Source organism: Amphiura filiformis, chromosome 10 (genome assembly GCF_039555335.1).
Source record: "Amphiura filiformis chromosome 10, Afil_fr2py, whole genome shotgun sequence".
NCBI classification, from domain to species: Eukaryota; Metazoa; Echinodermata; class Ophiuroidea; order Amphilepidida; family Amphiuridae; genus Amphiura; species Amphiura filiformis.
The window spans coordinates 11,066,560-11,086,546 of record NC_092637.1 but is presented as its reverse complement, the minus strand read 5'-3'; the positions used below and the strand labels follow the sequence as shown (position 1 = coordinate 11,086,546).

General features: G+C 37.6%; 1 protein-coding gene across 1 annotated transcript in view; it reads left to right on the top strand.

Moving 5' to 3' along the window:
• LOC140162493 (vacuolar protein sorting-associated protein 11 homolog) overlaps window positions 1-19,987 on the top strand; it is a 45,808-nt gene that overhangs the window by 16,274 nt on the left and 9,547 nt on the right. Inside the window, exons 5-21 of the mRNA XM_072185733.1 lie at window positions 1-170; window positions 1,035-1,179; window positions 2,649-2,738; window positions 3,424-3,560; window positions 4,199-4,260; window positions 5,528-5,607; window positions 6,201-6,283; window positions 6,705-6,858; window positions 7,301-7,447; window positions 8,135-8,179; window positions 10,225-10,371; window positions 11,393-11,498; window positions 14,453-14,592; window positions 15,988-16,128; window positions 16,972-17,060; window positions 17,814-17,888; window positions 18,163-18,340. Coding sequence (XP_072041834.1) covers window positions 1-170; window positions 1,035-1,179; window positions 2,649-2,738; window positions 3,424-3,560; window positions 4,199-4,260; window positions 5,528-5,607; window positions 6,201-6,283; window positions 6,705-6,858; window positions 7,301-7,447; window positions 8,135-8,179; window positions 10,225-10,371; window positions 11,393-11,498; window positions 14,453-14,592; window positions 15,988-16,128; window positions 16,972-17,060; window positions 17,814-17,888; window positions 18,163-18,340 — 1,989 coding nt within the window. The remainder of the gene's footprint in view (window positions 171-1,034; window positions 1,180-2,648; window positions 2,739-3,423; window positions 3,561-4,198; window positions 4,261-5,527; window positions 5,608-6,200; window positions 6,284-6,704; window positions 6,859-7,300; window positions 7,448-8,134; window positions 8,180-10,224; window positions 10,372-11,392; window positions 11,499-14,452; window positions 14,593-15,987; window positions 16,129-16,971; window positions 17,061-17,813; window positions 17,889-18,162; window positions 18,341-19,987) is intronic.

Sequence of the window (19,987 nt, the reverse complement as noted above, 5' to 3'; positions counted from 1 at the left end):
AAAGATAAGACAAATAATCCTACATGTACCCGGTACACTAGAGCCATCCCTGGTAGCAACAACCCATCACAGGTGTCAAGTCTGACGGTCAGCGAGAACTTGAATATGATGGCTATTGGATTTATGGACGGGAGTGTCACCCTCATCAGAGGGGATGTAACGAGAGAGAGGTAAGAGGTCAAAGGTTAAATATCATTATTTGGTATAATTACAAAGCCTGTAAAGTAGGTAATGGGGCTATGCATCCTGCACAAGAACATATAAACACAATGGGGAACGATTGCTCGCTACAAGAGGAAATTGAGAAAGCAAGAACTGTTTACCAATCCAAAGTGTTACAATCAAACAAGACAACATTTAAACACAAATCCTGACCGGCACACAACCCAACTTGGAAAAAGAAAGGGAATGTGCTGGCATTCCGAACACTAGATGGACGCTCTTATTCATTAAGATACCAGTTTCCACTGATAAAAGGTGGTTAAAACTGGGTCTAATGTTAGTAGTCGGGGTATACAATGCACTCAAACAAATATTACGCAAGTACACAAGTGAAGGAGATCATTACTGATGCTTAATCGTTTTCCCAGTATAATATACGTAAAGTAGGTAATGAGGCTGCGTGCCCGCTTCCAAGAAATGTTGGGTTAATCTTTTGTTTCAAATGAGCAATGAATATGCTTTCTACGGGCAATTGGGATAGTACACAGTGGTTCATAGTGGGCAAACAAGCTTTACCATGCCTAGTAATTTCAATCGTGCTATCATTTGACATGCAACTTTGCAAATGCACCAAATTTCAAATACTGTCAAATCAATTTTTTGTCAATTTAGAGGTTTTGGTAGCATTTAATGTTGTATTAAATTGGAAGATTCTGTATACAATCTTATCAATGAAATTGTATCAGGTTTAGATTTGTGATGGGCCATTGGAGTGAGGACTTTTGCTGTTTTGCATTTATTGGCACATTAGAAAAGTACAATAAATAGCATATTTTTTATAATTTTTGTGTGATTTCTTAATATCATTTCAGGCACAGCAAATCACGTACTATTCATCAAGACAAGACACCCGTCACAGGCCTGGCATTCAGACACTCACAGCGCAACACATTCCTGTATGTCGTTACAGAGACATGCACACTGTCTTTCAATCTAACGGGCAAAGAACCAAGAAAGGTAAAGAAAATACTGTGGGTTACTGTACATCACAGATGGATGAAATTAAGAGATTTTCAGAGATATGCCAAGGACCATAAAAATCTGTAAAGTTGCATAAAAATGGGTGACAAATTCTGAAAACACCCAAATAGCAACAAAAATAAGAAAACCAAAATGTTACATCTGTCTTTGAGATCAGAGTAGATATATCTTACCCTTCCCAGAATCCTTTGCAACATGATACATTACCTAATTACATCAAATGATACTCCTATTACTTTGTACAGGTTCCCTTTGTTTATTATGTTAAAAATAGACTGACTAATGTGTTGATAATCAAGAAATAAACATATTTTGTAAGGTCTTGATCTGCTTTGTTCATTGAGGTACTCGTCACTATCGACCCATGCTGCACTAGATAACAAATCAGTACAGAAAATTGAAATGGAAGAAATGCATTGTGGGAAGTGTAAGATATCTTCTGTGGGTCTCTATTGGATTTACACAAAGTTCTTTAAGTCCAGGCATAGAGAATAAGCCCAATCGGCATTGGGAGATTGCAATGCATTGTAGGACAGTTTTTGCAGTTTTAGGACACTTTGTCCTTTGACCTTTCAGAAAATTCAGAAATATTGGGTTTTTGTACGTACAAAATATAATATAAAATGTTTTACAATATTTAAAACAAATATAAAAAATATTAGTATTTTATAAATTTTATAAAATTATTTGGTATTTTTAATGATCAAAATTGTGACAATAATAAGAAAATTAATAATAATTACGTCAATTTTCCCGATATGTCAGAGGTCAAAGTGTCCTAAAACTGCTCTCAAAAACCGGAAGTTAGAATGGCGATTGGGCTTATTAAGATGGTCTCTTCTGGCAGGTGAGGTGCGGGGGCAGCTATAAGGTCCAGGGGTGGTTTACTCTATTCTACTGATCTGCACCCACAATAAAAAACTGGAACACAGTAGGTGAAAATATGCAATTTTGCTCTTAAGCCCATATGTGACACGATCTGGTCCATGGGGGCCAAAGGAGGCATTTTTGACAATTGAGTTACTGTAATTATTACATTATACATACAATAGACTATCATTTACTGAAAATACCAAAACTCTAGCATACTTGGTTCTAAAGTTATGAAGTTTTTTGATGTGTATTTTCTTATGTATTTCATTGTATTTTACTTCATATTTTTGCTTTTATCTCAGTTTCAAATTTGCTGCCTTTGACCCCCATGGACCAGATTGTGTCACATATATGGTATGAAGGTGAATCTTGGCCTTTAGGAACCACATCAATAGCAAATGTTTGGTTTAAATTTTCTGCCATGTAAATTTAGCAAGTAGGCCCAGTAAGACCCATGTGCTCCCATACACCTTATTCACTAATGGACATCACCCCCAGAATGCCATGGATTGGCATTAAAGAGTGCAGACCTTTGATGGAAGCTATTTACATTTTATCCATTTATTTTGCAGGAGGTACTAGATCTGCATGGGTGTCCATTCCATTGTTCAGTCATGAGTGATGCAACACAAGATAACCAGTTTCTTATTGGAAGATCAGATGTAAGTACCAGAGTGCAACCTTGTAGTTGTAACAGTATATTCATTGTACAATTTTATACATGTATTATTTATGTGATCAGGAGCTCCCCATTGCACAAAGCTGTATGATACGATTGATTTACAGGGGCGGATCCAGGAATTTTCAATAGAGGGGGCGCCGAGCCACCGCCCACGCCACCGCGGCTCGGCGCCCACACAGTCGGGCGCCGCTCTGCAAAAATACACAGAGTCAGGCGCTGATCTGCAAAAAAATAGAGGGGGTGCGCGCCGGGTGTGCCCCCCCCCTCTAAATCCGCCCCCCTCTAAATCCGCCCCTGATTTATCACACATAAACCCCAATTGAATCAACACTTCTGATTGATCTTTTGAATTCATACACCTTATGGAAGACATGACCTTAATCTCTCACACAGGGGGTGTAAATTTCAAATTGTATTACCCATTCAGGTAACCCCATTTGAAATTCACACTCCCTGTGTGGAAGATTAAGGTCATGTCTTCCATAGGGGGTGTATGGATTTCAACTGGAATAGCCCAATGTGGCAAAATTAAACTATCATTACTACTCCCTTTCTTACAACGCCCTGGTTGGTTAATTACATGATATAATCATCAGAGTATAACCAATAGCAATATTTTTCCTATTATATTTCATTTTTTTATTCAATTTTGTTTTTCTGCTCAGGCTGTATATTTCTACCAGCCAGATGGTCGAGGACCTTGCCTAGCATTTGAAGGTCAGAAGACAATTCTGCACTGGTTCAGAGGTTACTTAGTAGTAGTTACCAAAGACAGCAAGACATTACCTAGATCTGTGGCAGGGTAAGTCAGGTCAGACCGTTGACATATCAGGAGACAATTATGCACTAGTTTTGAGGTTACTGGTAGGCCTAGATGTCACTAAAGACAACAAGACTATATAGTCTAAATATCATACCTTGAGTCACCGGCACTGGCTTTGAAGTTCAGTGTGTTCTGTGTTAGCTTTGCGTTACTTGGTGCGTGTACATACTTTTACGTGCGCAAGAAACCACGCTAAGCCAACGCAGCACACGCTGAACTTAATTGAGGTAGATTATTATAGACTATAGTACTACGATCTGTGGCAAGGTTTGTTGGGGGTCATCATACATGTATGCCCCAATAATTTGGGTAAGGGGGCTTGAATACCCTTTTCATAGATGTTATAAAATAAATACACAGAAAAGCCAGCGGCAAGTGCCTCAAGTTGATGTGTTAAAAATTTTGTTTGTAAACATACAAATACTATAGGACATTTGAAAGCTCTTGTGCCCACCCTCAGTTCTATGTACCACAAATTCATCTCTAGCCCTTTTGTTTGTCTCTCCATGTTAATATTCAAGGTACAGCAATACTCAACTTTGAGTGCTTCACTGTATTTAATGAAGTGAAGCCAGATACCCCGCATCTAACCATGTAATTTTCACTTATATTCACAGGGAAGGACCTCCCAGAATCATGGATATTGTCACTGTTTATGACATTCAGAACAAGTTTATCGGTGAGTTGAATTTTTGACATTTTGGTGTATTTGTGAGACATTTTGGTGTATTTGTGAGACATTTGGGTGTATTTGTGAGACATCTGGGTGTATTTGTGAGACATCTGGGTGTATTTGTGAGACATCTGGGTGTATTTGTGAGACATTTGGGTGTATTTGTGAGACATCTGGGTGTATTTGTGAGACATTTGGGTGTATTTGTGAGACATCTGGGTGTATTTGTGAGACATCTGGGTGTATTTGTGAGACATTTGGGTGTATTTGTGAGACATTTTGGTGTATTTGTGAGACATCTGGGTTTATTTGTGAGACATCTGGGTGTATTTGTGAGACATCTGGGTGTATTTGTGAGACATCTGGGTGTATTTGTGAGACATCTGGGTGTATTTGTGAGACATTTGGGTGTATTTGTGAGACATTTGGGTGTATTTGTGAGACATTTTGGTGTATTTGTGAGACATCTGGGTGTATTTGTGAGACATTTGGGTGTATTTGTGAGACATTTGGGTGTATTTGTGAGACATTTGGGTGTATTTGTGAGACATTTGGGTGTATTTGTGAGACATCTGGGTGTATCTGTGAGACATCTGGGTGTATTTGTGAGACATCTGGGTGTATTTGTGAGACATTTGGGTGTATTTGTGAGACATTTTGGTGTATTTGTGAAACATCTGGGTGTATTTGTGAGACATCTGGGTGTATTTGTGAGACATCTGGGTGTATTTGTGAGACATTTGGGTGTATTTGTGAGACATTTTGGTGTATTTGTGAGACATCTGGGTTTATTTGTGAGACATCTGGGTTTATTTGTGAGACATCTGGGTGTATTTGTGAGACATCTGGGTGTATTTGTGAGACATTTGGGTGTATTTGTGAGACATTTTGGTGTATTTGTCAGATATTTGGGTGTATTTGTGAGACATTTGGGTGTATTTGTGAGACATTTTGGTTTATTTGTGAGACATCTGGGTGTATTTGTGAGACATCTGGGTTTATTTGTGAGACATCTGGGTGTATTTGTGAGACATCTGGGTGTATTTGTGAGACATTTGGGTGTATTTGTCAGATATTTGGGTGTATTTGTGAGACATTTGGGTGTATTTTGCTACTATTGCTTTCACATCAGGCCTGATGATTTTGCCTGATGATCGGCACGCAATGGTAGCATAATAAAGATCACTTTATGTTGTAATACGCTCTGCAATTGCATAGAGCACTTCAGCTGCATCTGATATAATTCTTGTGGTATATTCTTGTGTTATTTCAGCCTACTCAGCCCCTGTACCTGAAGTTCTTGATGTCATCCAGGAATGGGGATCAATATATATACTAGGAGGAGATAGAAAGGTGAATCTAATAGTGTCATGGAAAAATTAAAATCTATTCATTTCAGTCATCGCTTTGCAGCGGTTGTTACCAAAGAATGAACCAAGATCATAACTCATTAAGTTTGTAGAAACTTGTAATATACTCATCTTGTCAAAACCAAAAGTTATTTACTCACCTGACAGTTTTGTCAGAGCGACATATACGATCCTCTTCTGGGCTAGAGTCGGAGTGCCCTCTGTTGGTGAACCAAGTTAACCTGTGGTGATAAGTCATTTACAGCTGCTGGACCGTCCATCTGGAACAGCCTGCCACGGAACATACGGGAAGCTTCTTCTCTCACACAATTCAAAAAGCTGCTGAAAACTCACTTGCACAATTTTTAGTAATTTTCATTTTGTCTTTACATTGACTTTTCTTGTTTTCCACTGGCTGGTTATTGTTTGTTGTTGGTATTGTAGTTCTGTGCGTTTAGATCAAATATTTGCATAAGCGCCTTAAATCACCTTTATGTATGTATGTATGTAACCTACCAAGTATCAACGGTGGATCAAAATATCCAACCAATTTGGTTCCATTCCTTTATTGTTTGTTTATGCTCGCTTGTATTTCAGCTTTATCACCTACAAGAAAAAGACACACAGACCAAACTGGAGATTCTCTTCAAGAAAAACCTGTATATACCGCCATCAAGTAAGCCTTAAATAAATATTCTTGCCCAATATATGCAATAATGCACATTGCTAGGCTACTTGTAAGGTTTGTGATGAAGTATTTTGTTTATTTTTGTTTGGTTACTTGGTTTCTTTGTATTTTTTGGGGGGGGGGGGGTGTTAAATATATATTTTTTTTCATTATGTTCATTTGTTTGTTACTTTACATTTTTTATGATTGTGTTCCATGATCTGATTTAAATAGGAACTATATACGTAAAATAAAAGCAAAAACTAAAGAAAAAATGGAAATCATAACAAACCGATCATTTTGAAATAGAACTTTACAAGCAGGCATGCTTGATATATGGAGTATAATTGTTGTGGTTATAGTCTATATCAATTTATTTATGAACTCTGACATTTTACAACTGTTATTACCTGTTTTTTTGTTTTGTTTGACAGTCTTGCTAAAAGCCAGCATTATGACTATGATGGTCTCATCGATATCTTCACACAGTATGGTGACCATTTATACAGTAAAGGGGATCATGATGGGGCTATAGCACAATACATCAGGACTATAGGCAGGCTTGAACCATCTTACGTTATCAGAAAGGTAATATTAGTTATCTGCATGAAAGATCTGATCAAGCGTGGGGTACATGTATGAATTGTGGTAGCAGTGTCATCTTCCACAGGAGGTGTAGGTTGTAAACCACTTTCATTATCATCATCCATCGGCTGCGGAGCAGGAGACTACAAGTTTCCTCTAGCTATTGGTCTTGAGCCATTGGTGATAGTTGACCTTGACTCAGCATGCTGTCCATATCCCCCTAAAGAGACTGGATGAAAAAGATTTGTTGCCGTCCAGGTTTCCTCTTGCCATGAGTTGAGACATACAATGCATGCTCTTTTACTGGCTCATCGTCAGTAAAACCACTTTACATTTTCATATTAGGCTTCCTTGGACTATTGGAACTTCCAATACATGTACATAAAATAATGAATCAAAGTAATTTTTTAACATCAAGTTGGTCTATTTTTGTGTACCATTGTAGTTCCTGGATGCCCAACGTATCCATAACTTGACAGCGTATTTGCAAGCATTACACAAAGAGACCCTTGCCAACGAGGATCACACCACACTATTACTGAATTGCTACACAAAACTGAAGGACAACAGTAAACTGGATGAGTTCATCATGGTAAGTGTTCCTTAATGTAGTAAGTTTGTTAATGAAGGAGCACTGAGCCCAATAGGTCAAAGAGTCAGTACAAAAAGCATTAAAGTTAAGGATTAGGGCACTTAAGGTTGTAATAGTTGGGGACATGACAGGGCCTAACGTTGGCACCCCCTCAGGGATTAAATGATCATTATTTTCTGAAGTGCTAAGGGTGTCTTACCAGATTTGTCATGTTCCAAAAATTAAAAAAGTGTTTCGAGAGATTGTAAATGTCATTCAAAGGTCAACACAGGGGTCAAATTTCAAACTTGTTAGAATCCATGCCAAAGTCATCTCAAGGATTCGGATTAAGTATAGTTTGACCTACCTGTGACATACCCTTCTTGACTCATTATAAGTAAAAAAGTCAAAGCTGGGGCTGGTAATTTTTTGTTTGTGATACACGGGATCAAAAATTAAAAATGCTCTGATTTTAATGAAAATTGGCTCAAACTGCTCAACATGTAAAACAAGTTAAATAAGAAATTTTTATCACCATCCAGGATGTTTTGTTACCTTGGAAACATCGCAAAACATATCATGGTCAATAGGCTGGAATTGCGGATGACCTTTATTGCTGGAGTTAGGACTCATTATATCGCTTTGAGATATTTAAAATAAGGAAACACACAATAAACCATTTTTTTTTGTTCTTTTTAACCTTGGCAGACAAAAGACAAGGAAGTGACTTTTGATGTTGAAACTGCTATTAAAGTGAGTATTGTGTAAATTGACTCTGGCATTTATTTTGTAATAACAATGATAATGATAAATGTTTGAGCCCATCTCTCATTCTTCACTTGCCATCGTTCACTCAAAGTGATTTTAAATGAGCAATATATCACACGCATTAACCTATATGGTCATCGCGAATGTGATATCAATGTTCACCCCACCAACACCAGAAATGTGCCAATTATAGGAATGGTCTATTTATTTATTTATTTATTTATTTAATCTTTCTTTAACCAGGGTAGCCCCTTCAGTAACTAGTACTGATCTCCAAGGGGGCCCTGAGTGACAATTCACAATATACATATACATTGTACAATTTCATGACAGAGGTTAATATAAATTAAATTAAAAGCAATGCATGGAATCAAAAGTTACATGATACATTATTTACATTGTACATCAGGTTCATTTTTACATCAGGTCTGGTAACACAAATAGTTACATGATTAAATACTAATAATATTATAACAATGTACATGTTTGGCAATCAGATATAAAGAAAAGACAAAAAGTTGAATAAATTTGTGGAAATTGGATAAAATTTTAATCACAAATCTGAAATACAGTTTTTAAAAGTATTAAGGGTCATGGAAGAAAAGTTTCTACGGATGTCTTGAGGGAGTTCATTCCAAGCATAACATGATCTGTAGTGAAAAGTTCTCTTGCCAGGATTTATGTTCCATTTTGGAATGGCAAGAGAATTGAAAGTTTGGCTTCTGGTACCATGAGTATGAAGAGATTGCATATAAATAAATTGAGAGGATAAGTAAGATGGTGCATTATGGGTAAGACACTTGAACACAATTATCAGAAGTTGTTTTTCCCATCTTGTATGTAGTTTATCCCAGTTAAGAGACTCCATCATATCATTAATAGGAGTTCTTATATCTGCTGACAAAAGAGTACGAGCAAGTCTATTATGGTGCACTTGAAGTGAAGTTAAAAGGGTGTTTATGCAATTTGACCAAACAGGACTACAATAGTCAAAGTGTGGCATGACAAGGGCATTGGCAAGCATTTTAAGGGTATCATTTGGAAGATAATACCTAAGTCTACGGATTATGCCAATGCGCTTTGAGATATTAGAAGAAATATGGCTTACGTGTTCATTCCAAGATAATAATTCATCAAATACAACACCAAGATACTTGAATTTATCAACTCTTTCAATATTACTACCATTGTATGAAACATCAATATCATCAAATGTATTCACCATATAACTTGTGCCAAAAATCATGAGTTTTGTTTTCTTGATATTCAATGTGAGATTGTTTTCATTCAACCAAGAGGCAACATTAGACAAATTATCATTTAATTCTGCTTGAAGAATTGATGCATCATTAGAACTACATATAAGAGTTGTGTCATCTGCATACATTATAGTTTTACAGTTAACAGAGTTTGGAAGTGAATTTACAAAAATGATAAACAATAGCGGTCCTAAGATTGTACCTTGCGGAATACCAATATTCACATCTTTAAAGTCAGACATAGTAGAAGAAATATTAACAACTTGTGACCTATTACTAAGATAAGATATAAACCATTTTAGACATGAGCCAGAAATACCACATTGCTTTAATTTGTTAATTAGAAGACTATGATTGATGGTATCAAAAGCCTTCTTGAGGTCAAGGAAAATTGCACCAGTTAATTTTCCATCATTCATATTTTTAAGAATATAGACAATTCCTATTCCAAACATTCCTACACCTCAATGACAGCCAATGAAGGGGGCCATCCCACCTGAAGTGTGAAATGATGCAGGCTTTGTGGGAATTTGAAACTGTGTTCCATCACCCGTGTGACAAAAGGATGCTGAAAGTTTACAATGCAATACAATATAAGATTGATTTGAAACAGTGCTTTCCCACCAAATTGGGCAATTACAACACCAGTTTGGTGTGGATGGCCTCCATTAATGGCGGAATGAATTCTGACCATCACTTCGCTTGTCGGATTAGTGTATACCTGGTGTTCTAGTACAAATCAAGTTGGATTACACCTGTTTGTATTTGCAGGTATGTAGGCAAGCAGGATACTATGAGCATGCACTGTTCTTGGCAGAGAAGCATAATCAACACAATCTCTACCTGAAGATACAACTAGAGGACATCAAAGATTACCAGAAAGCACTCACATATATCGCTAAGCTGGACTTTGAAGAGGTAAGCAAAATTGATTTATTCCATTTAAAATCCACACTACCCCTATGGAAGATTTTGGAAATATCTTCCACAGGGTGAGTATGAATTTCAAATGGAATTAACACATTAGCAGCTCCATTTGAAACTCACCCTCCCTCAGTAAAATATTCAGGTTGAATCTTTCTCAGAGGGTGTTTGAAACTCAAATGGAGCAGCATAATATGATCGTTCCATTTGAAATTCATACTCCCCCTGTTGAAGATATTTCCAAAATCTTCGACATGGGGAGCGTGGATTTTAAATTGAATAGCCCATTGTGTCATCAGTTAATGCTCTGTCTTGAGTCTTGAGTTTGGTACTGTCCAACACTCCAGAATGGAGACAAACAGCCAGGATGTGTGATCTGCGCTGTGGTTTTTGAAATTCTTGCTTAGTCTTGGTTGCTTAGATACTTGGTTACTGCAGTTTTGAAGGTTTCCGGTTTTGTGATGCTGATTAGGTGTGGTGGAAGAGAGTTCCAATCACATATTGTCTTTGGTATAAATGAGTTTTTGTAACAATCTTTATTGGCTGATATGCATTGAATAAGATTCTGGATGATGATGCCGCGACTGGCGCTGGACGGGCTGTAGAAGGTTTCCGATGGGCAGGGACAGGTCGCCTAGTCTTGCTTGCTGAAATACGCAGAGTCTTCTAGCCTTCCTCCTGGTGCTGAGTGGTTCTCTGTGTGCTGACCAAAGGCTTCAACATAAAAAGTTCTGAAATATTTTCATGCATATTATGTAGTTTGGCAGGATAGCGCAATCAGATCATGTGGGATGCATGGTCTTGCAGTCACTTCATGCTGTATTGTTTTGTATGGTCTAGTAGCCTTATGGTTAAATCTTAATATATAGGCTGATTTGTATGTTGCATTTATAACTTGGGCTGTGTCCCCTGAGTCCCCTGAGTCCCCCTGGGCTGTGTCCCCCGAGTCCCCCAGGTCTACTAGCATATTTAATCAATACATTAGATTTCAATATGTTCTTGAATTATTTTGCAGGCCATGGATAACATGAAGAAATATGGCAAGATGTTAATGAGTGAAGTGCCTACACAGACAACAGACCTGCTAAAATTGTTGTGCACAGATTACAAACCTAGCGACAGTAAGTTGACCCTTGTTTGATCTGCATATGTTAAGTTCCCTTTCTCCAGCTAAAATTTGAACTAGCAAACTGAAAGGATGCAGTCGTTGGCAACAGCATGATTTTTTTTACACATAACTGATACAGGGTCTCCCTGAATGAACTGTATCATCGAAAACTTATTTTTGGGAGTATTTTAATGCCTAAACCAAACATAACTAATAACTGATGTGGTTGAGGAATAAATCGGCTATCATCATACTTTTTGAATTTTGACAAATGGTGTACAATATTGGCATAAAAAACCAATGTCAGCCTTTGCCTGATCCATTTGACTGGAAAAAGAATTGATGGACTGTCAGTTTTTTTCATAGCCCATTAGTCTATACTGGCTTGGGCTCACATAAATACCCTTAGACCTTCCAGGCAGGAAATAGAAGAAAATCGGGCCTTAAAACACACTCAAAATCTATCATCTGTTGTAGTATGATGACTGTTGGACGGGAAAGAGCAGGACTGATTCATATGTTATCCAAAATCATGCAAAATTCTACTCTTTTCAGCACTGACCATTTTGCTTTAGAAATGGAACACAACTGCCAGAAAGGGCTTGTCTAGATTTTTTATTTACTGGTTTGAGATCTGCAGCTTTTGCACACACTGCTATGTTTGTACTTTGTAGAAGTGACGATATTAATATTATGATCTGTCTCCATCATGTCTTTGATATTCACATTCTTTTTCCCATTATGTGCTGTAAATCCTCAATTTTTGAATCCTACTTTTTTTGATATTTATGCGTTGTCCATCATGCTTTTGTTTCCTCGATCGGCGCAATGAAACTTTTCCCTTTGAATGGTATTGGGCTATTCGAGGTGAAATCCACACACCGCATGGCGTTAATCTTCTACACAGGAAGTGTGAATTTCAAATTGTGCTACCTGAAAGGGTGACTGCTTCTGAAATCTACATCCCCTGTGTGGAAAATTAAGGTTACCGGAATTATGTCCTCCAAAGGGGTTTGGATTTCAAATGGAATAGCCCAATGGCACACAGCTTTGTATTGTAGAATAGCAAGAAATGTCGCCCTCATCATTTGGCATAGGGCCAGTTTATAGTTTATGATTCGTTGCTTTAAAAACCTCAAAGATATTTTCATCTCTCTGTTTTGTGGAGTATGTCTCTATAATGTAATTCTTTTGGAAATATGTGGAGCAATAAATATAACATAAAATGAATGAAAACTGTATGATGGATGGACAATTTTAAACATGTGAATTAAGCCAACACTTTTTCCACCTTTAATGATGCTATAATGTGGTGGTCATGTTAGCATGCTAATATTTGTGTGCTTTGTTATACATGTTGCATCTTTATAAACTTCTTTCTGTCGCAGGGCTTGTAGATGAACCTGAAGGCAAAGATGAAGAGGGTAAAAATGAACTTGTGTGACTCTTTGCTGTCTTGTCTTGCTGATTGTGCATGATATTTTAGATCTTTGTGATGAATAAATACAGAGTTTTGTACAGTTTTGATACTAAACCAAACTGCAGATTTTATTTATAAGATTACCATCATAATAACAAGTAGCTTGAAGCATGATAATTATCTTGTGAGGTCTTTACAGATGGTTAGGGGAATTGAACCCCCCAAATGAGGTGATTTGCTAACTCAGCTTCCCAAAACAAAGTTTCAAACCCCTCTAAAACCAACCCCCTAAATAAAATTTCAACCTTTACCCCTTTTTTTTTACATCATTTTGCACGGTTAACCGACCAGATTGTGGTTAATTTAAACAGTTAGTCAAATAACCGTTAATTTACACCCCTAGTCACATTATAAATGTAGAAAAGTAGAAATTTTAAAATTCTGTGAGGCTTGAATGGTAATCAGTTATAACTTTCTTGCTCTTGTGTTTTGAAGTCACGTTGTTTGATGCCCGCCTGGAATGAATAAAGTCCCCGTATTGCACTGAGAAGATTGTGATGCATGAGTTGAAATGTGTGTTTCAATGAAACGGCATGATGAAGGTCCATCGACTATAGGAAAATTATTGAATTCCCGATCATGAGAGCCAGCTTCAAACCTACAGATATTTGCATTGAGCCTACTACGCAATAAGGACCACATACTTATTGCATAAGCACATCTTTTGAGAATTGACCAATCACAGTCTTTGGGCATGTGATCATGTTGTTCCACAAAAAGTACGCTGATGCAACAGTATGCAGAAGATACATACTCTCATGATCGAGAATTAGATATTTTACCTATAAAACTTGTGAATTGTTTCCTCACAGGCATTATGTTTTGCATGTGTATTTTGTGACGTCAAAACAAATTCTCAAAATTGCATGTACTGTCTGTTTTTCAGTGAATAGTCTTACTTACATCAAAATTAATTTTTAGGAGTATATGAATCTGTTATAAATGACTCAGAAAAAAATGACTAAAATAATTGTTGCATTATGTACTGCTATACTTTAAGTTTGAAGTGATATCAAAATTTGGCTCTGTATTTTGAGAGAGCATTTCAATTGTTGAGAGAGCATTTCAATTGTTCTGCCTGTTTAATTACGCGAGCGTATTATGCAGCGATTCCAAGAATGGCACACACGTTACATGGCTACGTAACCTAAAACACTCAGTGATTTCACTACCAAATTCAAAGCGATAAAACAGTGAAAAACAACTCAATATGCTTGTGCAACAAAAATAGAGAGCATGTTTTGAGATATAGATACCTTATGATGCCATTCCTTCACTCCTTCACCTTCGTCTCTGATGATGATAGTGTGGCAAGGATTGAGGGGCTTTCTTGCCCATTTGAACCTCTTTTAAAAACAATAGAATATATACATGTATGTACATGATTTCCCAAAGCAAAGTTTAATAATTACTATTTGCATGTTTGCATCCGATGTTGCTTCCCGTGATATAATGAATTATTTCTATGTATCCTTTTGCAATCCTAGAACCATTAGTAGACCCAGCCTCTCTGTCAGGTGATGTCATCGTACCACCACTAGTACATAAAGCACCTGCTGAAGAATTCATTCACATATTTGTCAACAACTCTAGCCAACTCATGGAATTCTTGGAACATATGACAAAGGTAAGTCATCATATCGTAAAAACTCGATAGTTAGCAACTTAGCATATTTGCTTAGTATCGAGCGCTTTTGAAAACATGAAATTGTATCAAAGTCTGGCGCTTTACTAACTGAGCGAATGGGGTTGAGATACACAGTTTACTTGTTCATATAACTACAGGGTGTCCCAAAAAAAAGAGGCCCCTCATTGCGCCCTCTTGTTCTCCTATTTCTGAAAAGTTGATCAAATATATTTTGGTATGTAAAGAAACCTTGAATTGTTAGCTGTAATAAACCAAAATAATTATATCAATCGGCTCGTAACTTTTGAAGATATGCTCTTTTAAAGAAATGTACCCGTTTTTCACTCTGTCCACGGAGAAGGTTTGGCTACTTTAAAGATTAAAAGGAGTACACATACCATGCATGAATATCAAACATTCCTCAATGATAACTTTATAAAATAACTTACTTATGGAATGGGCTTTACCGGTGGGTTTATGGGCAATGGATTTTGTTAATAGTGTCATTAATATGTGGGTAAAATGGATGACTTCTTTTGCTTTACTTGCAATTACTTATTTTTCTAGGTTATTTATGCCTTTTTGTTTATTTATGTTTCTTACTTTGTTGTTTCTTGCTTCTTTTTTTTTACAACATCAGTCATTTCTCTTTTTAGCCCTAAAAAGCTGTTTGGTTTGTCTTTGGTTCTTCTGAAGTGAGTTTACTGTGCTGCTCTGGCCTCTACCTGGTTGCCTCCTTAGCGAATACAGGTTTTAGCCCTGGTCCTCATTGCATCAATTGCGTTGCGTACCATCCTTGTGCGCCGGATACTTGCGAATGCATTCAGTAATACGTTTGCGACGATCTTGGATTTTGCCACAAAGGAACAAAATCAAGTGGTGTGAGGTCTGGGGTCGTGCAGGCCACTCCACAGCATGAGCCATCACAACCACTCTGTTTGCTATCCGTGGACAGAGTGATAAACGGGTACTTTTATTCAAAAGGGCATATCTTCAAAAGTTGTGAACCGATTGAAATAATTGTTTTGGTTTATTAAAGCTAACGATTAAAGGTTTCTTTACATATCAAAATATATTTTATCAATCTTTCAGAAAAAAGAGAAAAAGAGGGCACAATGAGGGGCCTCCTTTTTTTGGGACACCCTGTATGTGTATCAATGATTATACAACACGTTACTGGAACTGTGCGCCCATGTAGAAATTAATGAGAAAGCCACAAAGAAATAGCTTTCTCTTTCTAGTTCTGCCCCTCGACCCCTCCAACCCCCCCCCCCCCCACCCCCATCGCTGTCTTGTACATCTCTCAATCAATCTTTCTTTCTTGTCTTGTCTTGTCCACCAACATGCATCATATGATTTCTTAAATCTGACCGAATGTTACTTTTCCCCACTCAGGTACAGCAAGACTCACCCAGCCTTATATACAACACATTACTAGAGCTGTACCTCCATGATTTAGCCCATGTAGAAATTAAAGAGAAAGCAACAAAGAAAGAGTTGGAACGCAAAGCCATGGACCTGCTGCAGACCAGTGATGTAAGTAGGACAAGTACATAATTCTAATACTAGAGTCCCTCTTTATTGAAAAATATCCATGTTGATTATAATAAATACAATGTAATAGTAAATAAGGGGCCAATAAATAGATTCATCAGGTTTGCAGAAAATCAGATTATAATGTTAATTTTGTCAAAACCAAAGTAGTTAATCGTGACTAACCTGACAATTTTGAACGTTTTGGACAAGATGGAATCGGACTCCACAAACAACAGACTGTGTGTACGTAATCCCCTGTTCAAACTGAGCATTCATATCTCCACTAGACTTCTAATCAAATTAAGCATTTCTTGGCCAAACTGGAACATGCGCGTTGCGTCCATTTAGTGTACTAAGCGTGTACGCAGTGTAAGGCGCGTGTATACTTTCTTCTGTACCGCGCTATATTCGCGTGTGTTTATCGCGGAGCCACTAGTGTTCACAGTGTTCCAGTTTGGCCAAGAAATACTTAATTTGATTATAGTGAACTAGCACATCACGGACAAAGTGATCAGTTTGAAAAAGAACTACACCCGTCAGACTAGAAAACAGTCTGATAGCCAATCATTCAGTCCAACAAATCATGTCATCGATTGGCAGAGGCCCAAAGTTTTAAGCAAGGAAAGTTACACTACAGATGTACTTTTAGCCTTTATCTTGGTCCTTGGTAGGTTGTGAAACCAAAGCTGAGAATGGTCCTGTGAAACAAGGGTTGTTTTTGTTTTTGTTTGATTGGTTTTTTTTGTGTTGTGAATGTGGGGTGGGTACAAATATAGGAGTAGTTTGTCTGTTACCAAAATTATGGACAAGGAGTAATATGTTTTTGTATTTATCTTTTTTCAGTCACATTATGACATTGACCAAGCACTTATCCTCTGTCAGATGCATAACTTCAAGAAAGGGATTCTCTTTTTGTATGAAAAAGGCAAATTGTAAGTATTGTGGTCCTTGATATTCCTCAATACATTGGTGCAAAATCCTGTACCTCTATCCTATCTCTAGAGTGTAATTGTACTACCATAAAACCTTGTCTACAAGCATATTTGGGGTTTTTGATGAAAGATTAACCAATACTAATCAGGCGTATATATACCAATACAATAGATTGGTCTTACAATAATACTTGTTTTTATATGCTTGGATCTGTAATTTATTTGTTCAAACTCCATAATGGCACCTGGAATAATTTAGCTTTAATCAGAAGCACTCTATATGCTTGTAGATGGGACTTTACGGTATGCTAATAACAATTTGTGGTTTAAGGTCTATAAAACACATTCATGTACAAAGTACTCAGGATTTTATGGAGACTCAATGTTTCAAACCTTCTTGTCTGGTTTGCTTGGCCCAGCAACACTGGTGGTGTTTCTAGAAGATGTAGTGTTTCTAGAATTGTTCAGGATCAAATGGTCATAAATGTGACTGAGGTTGAATGCTGTGCCTTCTTGGTTGTTCATTGCTTTGTCTCCCCTGCGACAAATCCATATGGATTCTCTTATCCATCTGGGATAACTTTTGTTTTCTCTGTGGAAGAGCTTCTAGAAACACCACTAGTGTTGCTGGACCAAATTAGGATTGAGTGGAACAAAGCAAGCATTTCATTGCTTTTGGAATTATCTCCATTTCCATGGACAATGGGATTTATGAGCTAACAATATATTCACAAAAACGATGATTTTCTGCAGATATCAGCAGATCCTTCACTATCACATGGAGCATGATGAATACGACCAAATTATTGATGCCTGCAAAAGATACGGGTAAGTCCATCAAGTTTCTGTAAAACAATCTAAGGACATTGAAGAGCTTGTAGAATAATCCTTGGTGGATCTTTTGATTAATGTTAAACTGATTGCAAACATTGCTCTCTTTTGTTATCTGACTGGAGGGATGAGCATTGTCATAGGTTTACTGAAGGGCTGCTTAAAAATTATCGGAATAAATCTCTCATCTCCTTTCCAGATATGAACCCATGGCCATGTATTATTATAATTATTCTTATTACTATTTTATTACATTTTTTTTCCTATATAGAACACAAGATTCTAATCTGTGGGTGCAAGCGTTATCATACTTTGCCGGCAGAGAAGACAACTGTAAGCAGTACATTGTAGAGGTGTTATCACAGATTGATAGGCGTAATCTGTTGCCACCGTTAATAGTCATCGAGACCTTGGCACACAACTCTACAGCTACTCTCTCAGTTGTTAAGGTAAGCAATACATTGTAGAGGTGTTATCACAGATTGATAGGCGTAATCTGTTGCCACCATTAATAGTCATCGAGACCTTGGCACACAACTCTACTGCTACTCTCTCGGTGGTTAAGGTAAGCAATACATTGTAGAGGTGTTATCACAGATTGATAGGCGTAATCTGTTGCCACCGTTAATAGTCATCGAGACCTTGGCACACAACTCTACTGCTACTCTCTCAGTTGTTAAGGTAAGCAATACATTGTAGAGGTGTTATCACAGATTGATAGGCGTAATCTGTTGCCACCGTTAATAGTCATCGAGACCTTGGCACACAACTCTACTGCTACTCTCTCAGTTGTTAAGGTAAGCAATACATTGTAGAGGTGTTATCACAGATTGATAGACGTAATCTGTTGCCACCATTAATAGTCATCGAGACCTTGGCACACAACTCTACTGCTACTCTCTCAGTTGTTAAGGTAAGCAATACATTGTAGAGGTGTTATCACAGATTGATAGGCGTAATCTGTTGCCACCGTTAATAGTCATCGAGACCTTGGCACACAACTCTACTGCTACTCTCTCTGTGGTTAAGGTAAGCAATACATTGTAGAGGTGTTATCACAGATTGATAGGCGTAATCTGTTGCCACCGTTAATAGTCATCGAGACCTTGGCACACAACTCTACTGCTACTCTCTCGGTGGTTAAGGTAAGCAATACATTGTAGAGGTGTTATCACAGATTGATAGGCGTAATCTGTTGCCACCGTTAATAGTCATCGAGACCTTGGCACACAACTCTACTGCTACTCTCTCAGTTGTTAAGGTAAGCAATACATTGTAGAGGTGTTATCACAGATTGATAGGCGTAATCTGTTGCCACCGTTAATAGTCATCGAGACCTTGGCACACAACTCTACTGCTACTCTCTCAGTTGTTAAGGTAAGCAATACATTGTAGAGGTGTTATCACAGATTGATAGGCGTAATCTGTTGCCACCATTAATAGTCATCGAGACCTTGGCACACAACTCTACTGCTACTCTCTCAGTTGTTAAGGTAAGCAATACATTGTAGAGGTGTTATCACAGATTGATAGGCGTAATCTGTTGCCACCGTTAATAGTCATCGAGACCTTGGCACACAACTCTACTGCTACTCTCTCGGTGGTTAAGGTAAGCAATACATTGTAGAGGTGTTATCACAGATTGATAGGCGTAATCTGTTGCCACCATTAATAGTCATCGAGACCTTGGCACACAACTCTACTGCTACTCTCTCAGTTGTTAAGGTAAGCAATACATTGTAGAGGTGTTATCACAGATTGATAGGCGTAATCTGTTGCCACCATTAATAGTCATCGAGACCTTGGCACACAACTCTACTGCTACTCTCTCAGTTGTTAAGGTAAGCAATACATTGTAGAGGTGTTATCACAGATTGATAGGCGTAATCTGTTGCCACCGTTAATAGTCATCGAGACCTTGGCACACAACTCTACTGCTACTCTCTCAGTTGTTAAGGTAAGCAATACATTGTAGAGGTGTTATCACAGATTGATAGGCGTAATCTGTTGCCACCGTTAATAGTCATTGAGACCTTGGCACACAACTCTACTGCTACTCTCTCAGTTGTTAAGGTAAGCAATACATTGTAGAGGTG